At 39.3% G+C, this 11,137-nt stretch overlaps 2 protein-coding genes across 2 annotated transcripts in view; one reads left to right on the forward strand and one right to left on the reverse strand.

The window, feature by feature from the left end:
- Positions 1-4,168, forward strand: part of prpf38a (pre-mRNA processing factor 38A) — an 11,139-nt gene extending 6,971 nt beyond the window's left edge. The window contains exons 6-10 of the mRNA XM_039810180.1: positions 363-475; positions 567-593; positions 2,001-2,092; positions 2,750-2,798; positions 3,806-4,168. Of these exons, the coding sequence (XP_039666114.1) occupies positions 363-475; positions 567-593; positions 2,001-2,092; positions 2,750-2,798; positions 3,806-3,851 (327 nt within the window). The 3' untranslated portion in view covers positions 3,852-4,168. The remainder of the gene's footprint in view (positions 1-362; positions 476-566; positions 594-2,000; positions 2,093-2,749; positions 2,799-3,805) is intronic.
- A 1,307-nt stretch (positions 4,169-5,475) lies between these two features.
- Positions 5,476-10,262, reverse strand: LOC120565668 (interferon-induced protein with tetratricopeptide repeats 1-like). Its single transcript, XM_039811593.1, has 2 exons — positions 9,688-10,262; positions 5,476-7,460 (listed from the first exon to the last, which is right to left on the reverse strand). Exons 1-2 carry the CDS (start codon positions 9,693-9,695, stop codon positions 6,164-6,166), a joined length of 1,305 nt encoding a protein of 434 aa, XP_039667527.1. The 5' UTR covers positions 9,696-10,262; the 3' UTR covers positions 5,476-6,163.
- Positions 10,263-11,137: the final 875 nt, after the last annotated feature.

Here is an 11,137-nt window from a genome sequence, read left to right on the forward strand (position 1 = left end):
TATGCATCCTTTTAGCACGACTCTTTGCGGAGAAACTCAGATTTACAGATCTGTCGATTAAATCAACCAATCGATTAGTCGATACGATTGTATGAGTGTTAGTCGACTAAGAATTACTGAAAACATCGGAAAAAGCGACAAAAACGTCAACTTTTATTGTGAAATATTGCACCTTCAGAATAATAAGTGAAGGAAAAAATGCAGAGAAAGTAATTGCCATGTTGTTGTTTTTTTATTTACAGTACAAACAATCATTTTCTCCCCCTGACTTTGAACAGAACAGGGTGAGTTTGTTGTCGTGCGATGTCACGCCTCTCTGCTGGGTTTTAAGCGTAGTTTTTCTTTGGTTTCTGCGCCTGCAGCCGGAGAGACTCCAGACGCCCGAGCCCCACAGACGCCGCGACGCTTACCGGGACAGCGACAGACCTCGCCGCTCTCCGTCACCTCGTTACAGACGCAGTCGCTCGCCCAGACGGTTTGTGTCTCGCTCACCCAAAATAAGACATGTCTACCTTTTTTTTGTGTGTAAGAAATCGTGAACTAAAAGCTCTTATTTTGTTCCCCAGGAGGAGCAGATCTCCAAAGAGACGAAGGTATGTTTTGCTCTTATCTGAAATCCTTTTGGCGCCTTTTTTTTTTTAATTTTTTTTTTTAAATACAATCAGGGCTCATACGTTTTGGAAAAAAAACCTGGAAAAGTTATGGAATTTGAAAAATGCAAATTCCAGGCCTGGAAAGGTTTTGGAAACATAAAAAGACCCAGAAAGTTTTTGGAGAACTATAATAATCAGTCCCTCCAGAAAAACGTGATTATGCGATCGCATAATTCAACGCATAATCAGCCAAAGTCTGCATATTTATGCGGGGGGGGGGGGGCGCATATTTTCAAATATGCCGCACTTTCGCCGCATAAATTGCCGATTTCCGTGCAAAATATGTGGCGCATGATTTCATAATCAACGCATTTTCGTTGCAAAAAAGTCCCATAATATATATTAGCAGAAAGTTGAAAAAATGTTGCGTTTACTTCACACAAGAGCAGCCATTTTCCCCTGTTGCCATGGGAACGTTATGAAGTGACGTCATTACGTGAACATCATCGAAAAGCAGGTGTTGGGGGTTGAATCTGACATGTTGTACTCTGAGTCTCTTAAGTTGGTATATCTACTCAAATTTCTTTAAGTGCTCCTGCTGTATATTATTATTATTTTAGCTATATATATATATATATATATATATATATATATATATATATATTTTATATATTTTATGTTAACAATTTTTGAAAGTCTGTCTCTTTTGTATCTTTTATTTCCCTCTGTTTAGACTATTCCCTCTGTTTTTACTTTAATATTATATTATTTGTATATATTTTTGTATCTTATTTGTTTACTTTATTGCAATGACTGAATATCTGTAAACCTTTTTTGGAAATTAAGTTTTAAAAAAGCAGGGTGTTGGGGGGGGAGAATCACTTGTTGGAGGAATCACAGTTTTTTCTCTTTTTCATCAAACTGCATTTTTTGCAAGTTCCCGCAATTTCATCGCATAAAATTGCATAAATATCATTGATAGCATATTCCATCAGCATTTCTTAAGAAAACGTGCCGCATAATCAAGGATTTTTGCCCGCAACAATCACAAAAAAACTGGAAGGACTGAAAAATATCTGATTAATAAATGTCTTTTCACGTTGTCTTAACCTCAGCGTTGTATTCAGGGAGCGATATGATGAATCCATCTATGAACCACAGACATTATCATTCATGTTATAGTTAAACGTCTGAGGGGAAACTGTAACACAGATTAGTATTCTTATTGTATAATGTCGACTGACATTTTCAGGAACACACAGTCATGGAAATTTGCCAAAAAGTCATGGAAAAGTACTGGTTAAAATGTGTGTTTTTCTTTTATCTGAAATCCTTTTGCCGCCTTTTTTAAAATACAATACTCGTAGCTCATTGGTGTGTTTTTTTTTGTTGCGTGTTCTGACGTAGCCCGTCACCGCGGAGAGACCGCCATCGCAGCAAGAGCCCTCGCCGCCATCGAAGCCGCTCCCGAGACAGACGCCACCGCTCCAAATCCCCAGGTAGGCTCCAGTGCAGAGGTCCTCGAACGCACCGCTCAAAGGTCCCCATCTGTGTCAGATTTGACCCATTTTCAAAAAGGTTTTTATATCAGGAATTTGGGTTTTCTTTGAACAAAACTGTCCAAAAACATAACGTGGATGGTTCCATACAACCGTTAGTCTTCACAAGTAAAATAAATGATCAGATCACTGCTTTCATTTAATTTGGGTGATTTATTCAATTTTATAGCATTGGGGGAAAAAAAAAATGATCAAAGAAAGTTGGAAAAAAGTGACAAAAAAACAACAGAAATGCAGAAAAATCAACAAAAACATCAACAATAACCATTCAAAATTTGTGACAAAAAAACTGGAAAGAAAAGTGACAAAAACATCGGAAAAAGTGACAGGATTTTTTTTTGAAAAAAAAGTGAGAAAAACGTCACCTAAAAAAAAAGTTTCAATTAAAAATTTTGACCCAGAAAATAACCAGAGTTGCCTGATCGATGGGAAGACAACACAAGGGTTAATGTTAAGAGTGACATGGTTCACTTGTGCTGTGGAGGATGAAATGTGTTTTTAATGATGATGTAGAAAAAGAGGAAATGGATCCTGACTGTAAATGATGACTTGGTGATTGTTTTGGTATTAATTCTGTGGTTATTTCAAACCGTGCAGGTCACCACCGGAGCCACAGACATCGCAGCCACTCAAAGTCCCCAGAGAGGTGAGCGAGTCCCTCACACACTCACACATTTCTTTTAGAAAATATTCCCAAATAATCTGCACACGTGAGGCTGGGAATCATGTGAAGTTTTTAGAAAACTGTCCTCCCCCTCAAACTCTGCAAAATGCTTTTTTTAATTTAACTAAAAGAAGCCAAAGTTACTGAATGTTGTCTGAACTTAAGCAGCTGAACAATACGTTTGTTATTCGTCAAAATGTCTAAAGAAATATTTTACGAATCGGACTAATTCTATGCTTATGCTTTTCGGACACTTTTCTCCCTACTTTTTGTAGCTTTATTTTGACGGTTTTTTTTAAAGCTTTTCGGACACTTTTGTCCCTACTTTTTGTAGCTTTATTTTTACGTTTTTTTATGCTTTTCGGACGCTTTTCTCCCTACTTTTTGTAGCTTTATTTTGACGTTTTTTTTTAATGCTTTTCGGACACTTTTCTCCCTACTTTTTGTAGCTTTATTTTTACGTTTTTTTTAATGCTTTTCGGACTCTTTTCTCCCTACTTTTTGTAGCATTTTTTCAACGTTTTTTTGATGCTTTTCGAACACCTTTGTCCCTATTTTCCTACGATTTTGTCCCTTTATTTTTACGTCTTTTTGTCGCTTTTCTGACTTTTTTTTTCTCCTAAATTTTTTGTAGCTTTATTTCTACGTTTTCTGACTCTTTTGTTCCTTTTTTTTCCTACGTTTTTGTTGGTTTTTTTGTCGCTGTTACTGACACATTTGTCCCTTTTTTTTTTTTTTTTAAGTTTTTCTTGCTTTATTTTCTACGCTTTTCTCACTTCTGATGTTTTTTTATTTGTACGGTTTGTCGTGCCGTCTCAGATACATTTTAGTCTGAACCGTAACAATCTTCCCCACAAAGTCTGTTGCCGTTTTCTGGAGCTTTTTATCGTATCAAACGATCAGCAGATGGCACTTGGCTCAGTCTTATGTAGAAAAGTCATTCTCTCAACAACCATTTATTAAATTATTTCCCTTCTTTCCCATCACAGGAGTTCAAAAAAGAGTCACAAGAAGAGTCGAAGAGGAAACGAGTGATCTCACGTCTACTTTTATATCTTGTCCTCCTTTTTTTGTACCTTCGATCTGTCAGATCTTTGTTTCTTTTACAAGTAATTTCAGTTGTAGATTTCGGCCCACTGACCTGTCTGTAAGTTATTACGATGTAAAGGTTCCAGCAGTGTTTCATGTCCGGTATCTAATCACTCTCAAACCCTCTGAGAGACAATAATCTAATATAATAGGGATGCACCGAATCCAGATTTTTGGGGTTCGGCCTCCTCCCATCCTCAGTCCACTAACACAGTAAACACATGAATGAAGTAAACAACGTCCACTGCCTCTAAAATAGTTAAATGTAACAACTTAATGTTGAGTTTGCGCTCTTTTTCACATCGTAGGAAAGCACATCGCTATCGCCAGATGGCGAGTGACAATTTTGTTTGGCAAATTTTTCGCTAACCAGTGTATGATGAAGGCATGTTGGGGGGTGGTGGGAGGGGGTGAAATTAGAAAGCTAACGTTAGCTAACGAGCAGCAGCCGGCCGTTCGGTCGCTCCGCTCCCACTGCCGAGAGAACAGCTGACAGCCCGGGAGAGACACGGTCTGGTTAACACCAGTTTGTAGCTGTGACCCATGAACCCAGTAAACACATGAATAAAGTAAACAGGGACTGTCCTTCCTTTGCCGTACCTGACGTTGCTGCATTCTGGCTGCTGTCTGGAGATTCCTTCGTGCACAACTCGTATTCTTTCAGATGTTTCAGACCAGATGTTGTAACAGCGGCCATGTTGTGTATAGTTTAGGGTCCTCGCCACCACCAGACCAATCAACATTGCAAACTGAACATGTAGCTGGACTTGAATGGTCTTCTTTAGACTGAAAGTTCTGCCAAACAACAACTTGTTCTGCTCACCAGTTCCATGTCCACTTCCTCACAGCCTGCTGCATTGAACGCTCCACCTACGTAAACACCTTCCCGTAATCAACGGCGCTGTCGTTACGGCGACCACGAATGCTTAAAGCGCTTTTTTCCCAATAAAAACCCCCCCCCCTATGAGGGGGGAGGGAAAAGTTGGGGGTGGGTTTTTTTTTAACTTTTGGATCTGTGTAAATGTAGAAAATGTTTCTGTATGTTGAGAGTTTGTCAAAGAAATAAAGACCCTGATCCATGAAGTTGTGTTTTTAGAAGTTTGTTTGAAGACGAGGAACCACAGCTCGGGATCGATGCTTCTGGGATTTTATTGACAAGAAACTTTTATCATGTGATATCATGCTAAAAAATTACAGCCGTGTTTTCATGTTTCAGTATGTAAAGGTAATGTGTTAGCCCTCCGGTTGTCCTTCTGGGTCACAATTGCAAATTAACTTTTTTTTTAAAAGATTTTTTTTTTTTTTGGGCTTTTCCCTTTATTATAGTGACAGTGGATAGACATGAAAGGGGGAGAGAGATAGGGGATGACACGCAGCAAAGGGCCATAGGTCAGATTCGAACCCGCACCGCTGCAGGACTGAGCCAACATGGGGCGAACGCTCGTGCTGGGTGAGCTAGAGGTCGCCCCGCAAATTAACTTGACTCTTTATCCAATGTTTTTGACACTTTTTGAAACGTTTTTGTCGCTCTATTTAAATACATGGTCAATAAACATAATGACATAAATGACCTAATACCAATTTTTTGGTTTTAAAAAAACAACTTGTTGATTAATTTGACTGATAGTCAAGATCAGAGGATGTTGAGTGGATCGCAGTTTATTTCAAATGCTATAAAACTGAGAAATCTACACCCACAATTCAATGAAAGAAATCATTAGCCTGCCATGAATGTTACATGGCTTCCATACAATGTACATCCACGCATTCATGTTATTTTTGGGGCTATTTGATTCAAAGAAACCTATCATTCCGATATTAAAAATGGGTCAAATTTGACCCAGAGGACAACACAAGGGTTACAAATGTGTTCATAGAGAAGGATATAATTTAACATGACTCTAATAAAGTTCTCCAATAATAAATAGATCATGAAATCATCTTAACTTTGGTTTAAATTCAAGGAAAAAAATGACTTTCAGCTTATACATCACATTATCAATCAAGAGTTTTATATTTGTTACAGAAATCAAAGCACATTTCAGAGAGTATTGTCTTCTAAAGACAAAAACCACTAAAATAGGGCTGTGTGAAATACAAAAATCTTAGAAATGTGGGACCATTGGGCTGTGGGAACACAGGCACGCTCCCTTCTGAATAAGGTGTTGCTGCTTCTGGACCAGCAGACCAACAGAAGGAAACAGGTTTTCCTGATGTGTAATCAATTTCTGGATTAAGAACCAGTGCTTTTAAAAACACTATGGCTCTTGCAGGTTTGCCAGGAAGACCTCTATTTCTCTCCACATGTGGCTCCTGCCTCTGTTCTTCTTCAGAGTTGTGATGCTGTTCTCACGATAGAAGGATTGATGCGTTATCGCTGCTGCATTCATGTGATTTCGTGTTGATTTGTCGTACTGTCGGTTGTAGTATAAATGTTTTGCATAGTTGTTGTAGAGCATCTGTTTGTCTGCAGGTTCCAGATCTCTTTCTAGCAGTTCCTGGTATATCTGCTCAGCTTTAACCTGGTTGTTATTAAACTGTTTATAAATATTTGCAAGGTATATTTTCCTAATGAATGAAGAATGAGGGTAAAGAGCAATCACCTCTTCATGGAGACTGATTGCTCTGTCTATCACGCTTTGCTCTGGGCGACTGTCCCTGAAAAAAGTGAGCTTCCATTTGTAGCAGAGTGCAGCACACCTCTTTAAATAACGCTCATCTGGATGGGTTCTCAGAGTCTCCTCTACAAATTTAATGGCCTCATCAATAGATAGATAGCAACTGTAAACTTTTAGTAATGGTCTAATACCACTGTAGCTGCTCACAGGATTTTTCAACATCTTTTTGGCTAACTCACATGCTTCCTCTTCGATTTTTTCTCCTCTCTTAGCACATTGGTTTAAGTAGTAAACAGCGAGGTACAAGTTCTCTGGATCCTGTTCCTTGGCGAGTCTCATTTTCTCCAGAAGGTCAGCCTCCACCACTGTCTCGCTGTGACTAGAAGCATACATTAGGGCTAAGACGTAGCTGGTGTTCCACTCCACCATGTCCGGCTGCATGCTGATGGCTCTCTGGAAGTAATCTGCAGCCTGCTTTTTGTCAGGGCTGAACTTCATCAGGGTCCAGCCTTTCTCAGCGTAGATCTCTGGATGGAGCTGGTCCTGGGATGGAGATGGGTATTTATTCATCAGGGCGTTGACCTTTGACAGGTAAGCCTGACTCTCTGCTTGGTCTCCCAGGTGGTGGTGCAGCCACGCCAGGTTCCCGTAGTTCACCACCAACCAGGGACCCTCATCTGCGTTTCTTATCTTGCTGAAGGCCTCTGCAGCCTTGTTGAAGAAACTCTGGGCGTCTTCGGTGAACCCCAGCTTGTACTGAACGAACCCCCGCAGGTTGTAAATGTGACCCAGCCAGCTGTTCCCCTCCTCGGTGCCGATGTCCTCCAGGTTGTCCTTCCGACGTAAAAGTAGGGACTCGCTGGGGTCCAGATCCCAGGTGAAGTGGCACTGCAGGGCCTCCAGTCTGGACTCCAGTGTTGTTTGATTCTGAGCAGCACTGATGGAGAATAAAAATTATTATTAAAACATATCAGCCAAAGATCAGCTTTCCCAAAAGAGGCTGAGCAGAGTGATACCCTGATAATTGGAGCACATCCTCCAGTCCCCATTTTTTGAATAAGGAAAGAACAGAAGAATTAAAGCTTGAAAGGAATTAAGACAAAATATTGAGGAAAAGACAGAGGGAAGGACAGATGGGAATGGGATGAGAAATAAGGAAACATGGCAGAAAGAGGCAAGGAAAAAAAAACAGGAGGAAGGATTTGAGGAAATGAGGAAAAGATAAATAGGAACGAAGACAGGAAGTAAGGAATTAGTAAAGAACGGAAGAAAGACAACTGAAAGCAGCCACTGAGGAAACACATTACACATCATTCATTCATTAAATCAAATTATAGTAATAATATAGTCAACTTATATTTAGCTCTAACACACATAAATACCCCACAGGACATGCCAGAGGTCTTTTCAAAGTTCCTAGATCCCGACCACAATCAATGCAACGTACAGTATTGTATCGAGCGATGGTTGCATGGAACTCACTTCCAGCTGAGATTGCTAAAGCGCACAATGAATCAAGCTTTAAAGGTCCCATGGTATGGTGCTCTTTGGATGCTTTTATATAGGCCTTAGTGGTCCCCTAATACTGTATCTGAAGTCTCTTTTATATAGACCTTAGTGGTCCCCTAATACTGTATCTGAAGTCTCTTTTATATAGACCTTAGTGGTCCCCTAATACTGTATCTGAAGTCTCTTTCCCGAAATTAAGCCTTGGTGCAGAATTACACCCACTAGAGCCAGTCCCACAATGAGCTTTCCTTAGGATGTGCCATTTCTGTGTCTGTAGCTATTGAGGAGGAGAGGGGGGGGGCAAGGTGGAGGGGGTGTGGCCTTGACCAACTGCCACTTTGCTCGTTTGAAAGCCATGATGTCTCTCTCTCTCTCATGGGTGGGCCAAATTCTCTGGGTGGGCAAAGCAGAGAAAGGGTAGGTAACCTTGCTCCTTATGACCTCATAAGGAGAAGACTCCTGATTGGTCCATCTGAGCTTTCATTTTCTCAAAGGCAGAGCAGGATACCCAGGGCTCGGTTTACACCTATCACCATTTCTAGCCACTGGGGGACCATAGGCAGGCTGGGGGAACTCATATTAATGTTAAAAAACCTCATAAAGTGAAATTGTCATGCCATGGGACCTTTAAAAAACAAGTAAAGGAACATCTAAGGGCCCTATGCTTGTAACCATATTTTGTAACTACTTTTGTACTTTTTACGATAGGAATATTTATATGTATACAAAGATGTTGTATTATTGAACTTTTCTATATTCAGTGCTTATGTAATTAGAGTAATATTTATAAGAGTATATGAAGAGGAATATGTATAGTTATATTTGCAAGAAAGAATAATGCTAGTTGTACTGCTCTTATTGTTATACCATGTGGCTGTTTTGTCTGAAAACGTCTTAACTGTTGTAATCTTTTATGTTTTCAGTAGCTGATGTTCTGCAGCAGCTAATGGTAATCCTAATAAAATAATAAATCAAAATAAAATACATGTATTTTGCATAACCTCCAATTTCTCTACCAGGATTATATTTCTGGTAAAACGAAAATACAATTTTGAAAATCCCTGTGGCCCTGCAGAAGCAACAGTCATTTCTAAAAGAAACTTAAGGAAGCAAAGTTCCAGCGCCAGCCAAGTCGTTGTCAACTTTTACAGACGAGTAACCGCAGTAAATAAAGATGGAGCAATACAAATAGTGTGGTTTAGTTTCTTGTGTAGCATAAAAGGACTACAACTTGTTTTTAATTGTGAAACTCTGTACTGTTTGACTCTGAGCATCACTGAATGAGAATAAAAATGTTTTTTTTTTTTTTATTAAAAATTTGTATTCATATTTTTAACAGTATACAAAAAACGAACCCCCCATTCGTCATCACCACTTACCCAGACAAAAATCACGAAAAGATGACATAGTAACCCTAACGCAACAGAATAACAACAAAATAGACCGTTAACTGTAAACTAAATAAACATGTATGTGACAACCAGTGGAGTTTTAAGAAGTTAAGTATAAGAACAAAATAGGGATGGAATAAAAACATCAACATTGAATTGTAGGATCCATAATGTTAATATTTCAGGCTCTGGGGCTCAATAATAAGATGTTAAATAAATCATTATGATTCTCTGTATATATTAAATGCAGCAGCAGCTCCTCACCTCATCATTCAGCTGTTTCCTCGACTCAGTAGTTCTCTAAATATTCGGCTGGTTTCTGCTCTTGATGCTGCTTTGGGTCCGCTGGTATAAAGTCAGTGATGTCCAACTTCTGCCTCGCTGTAAATGATGAGATGTTGTTGAAGCACGCAGCTTTAAATAGTCACGCTGAAGTCGGAGGGGATGGCTGAGGTGGGGCATTTAAAGTATAAAGTCGTATTACTACTTCAGTCTTATCTCACCTTGGCTGTCGTTTCCCAAGAATGGAAACCTGCAGCCAAATATCTGAAAGAAATCACGACAAACTTTGTGATTATACAGTAGCTTCTTCTTGAAGAGTAAGATGACTCACTGAGTTTCAAACAGTGAAATATTCAAAGCCAAGGTGCCACGTTTTTATGGCTGACCTTTGTACGAGATGTAGTGGTATGAAGACCTGATATTGGACTCATTATGTAAGACTTTCTGGAGTGATTGGGTTTATCTTACTGGCAGCGGCACTAATCATAGACTAATAACCTTTTCATTATGACATTTGTATCTCTGCAATTGTGATTCCTCATAATGCAACTCTGATTGCCCCCCCAACTGCTTTGCCTCTCTGAAGGTTTCTATTTTCTTTACGTATTACGGTTGAGCTTGAGTGGATCAGACAGAATAGTGGCAATATTGCTGCAACTAACAATTATTTTCATTGTCGATTCATCTGCTGATTATTTTCTTGATTAATCAAATAGTTGCTTGGTCTATAAAATGTCAGAAAATGGTGTAAAATGTGTATCAGTGTTTCTAAAAGGCCAAGATGACGTCCTCAAATGTCTTGTTTTGTCCCCAACTCAAAGATATTCAGTTTCCTGTCCCAGAGGAGAGAAGATACTAGAACATATTCACATTTAACAAGTTGACATCACACAAGTTTACCTGTTTTTCCATAAAAAAACGACTAAAACTTATCAGTCGATTATCAAAATACTTGTCAATTCATTTAATAGTTGACAACAAATGGAAAAACACACCCATCAGCGATCCTCAGGAATTGAAACTTTCCAACAGGAAGGGAAGCAAAATGCTGCTTCTCAGCCTGGTTTTTATTTGCTCTTTGTCGTGATTACTTTCAGATATTTGGCTGTAGGTTTCCATTCCTGGGAAATGGTGAGATAAGACTGAAGTAGTAGTTTGACTTTATACGCTAAACGATCCTCCTTAGAGAAGGAGGCTCTCCGAGGCGGGGCGTTTAGCGTATAAACTCCTATTATTGTTGGAAGGTTTCTATTCCTGAGGATCGCTGTTAAGAAACGTGATCTGTTGCTCCTGTAACGTGTAACTACACCCCACAATGACGTCACACGGTCCAGGAGTCCACCTGGGCAAAAGTTAAACATTAAAGACATTACAAGTAAGATTTTAAGGGGCTATTAAGTTACTCTTGTAAACAAACAATCTGTTAGTTCAG

The sequence above is a fragment of the Perca fluviatilis genome, chromosome 9, assembly GCF_010015445.1.
Source record: "Perca fluviatilis chromosome 9, GENO_Pfluv_1.0, whole genome shotgun sequence".
Taxonomy (NCBI): domain Eukaryota; kingdom Metazoa; phylum Chordata; class Actinopteri; order Perciformes; family Percidae; genus Perca; species Perca fluviatilis.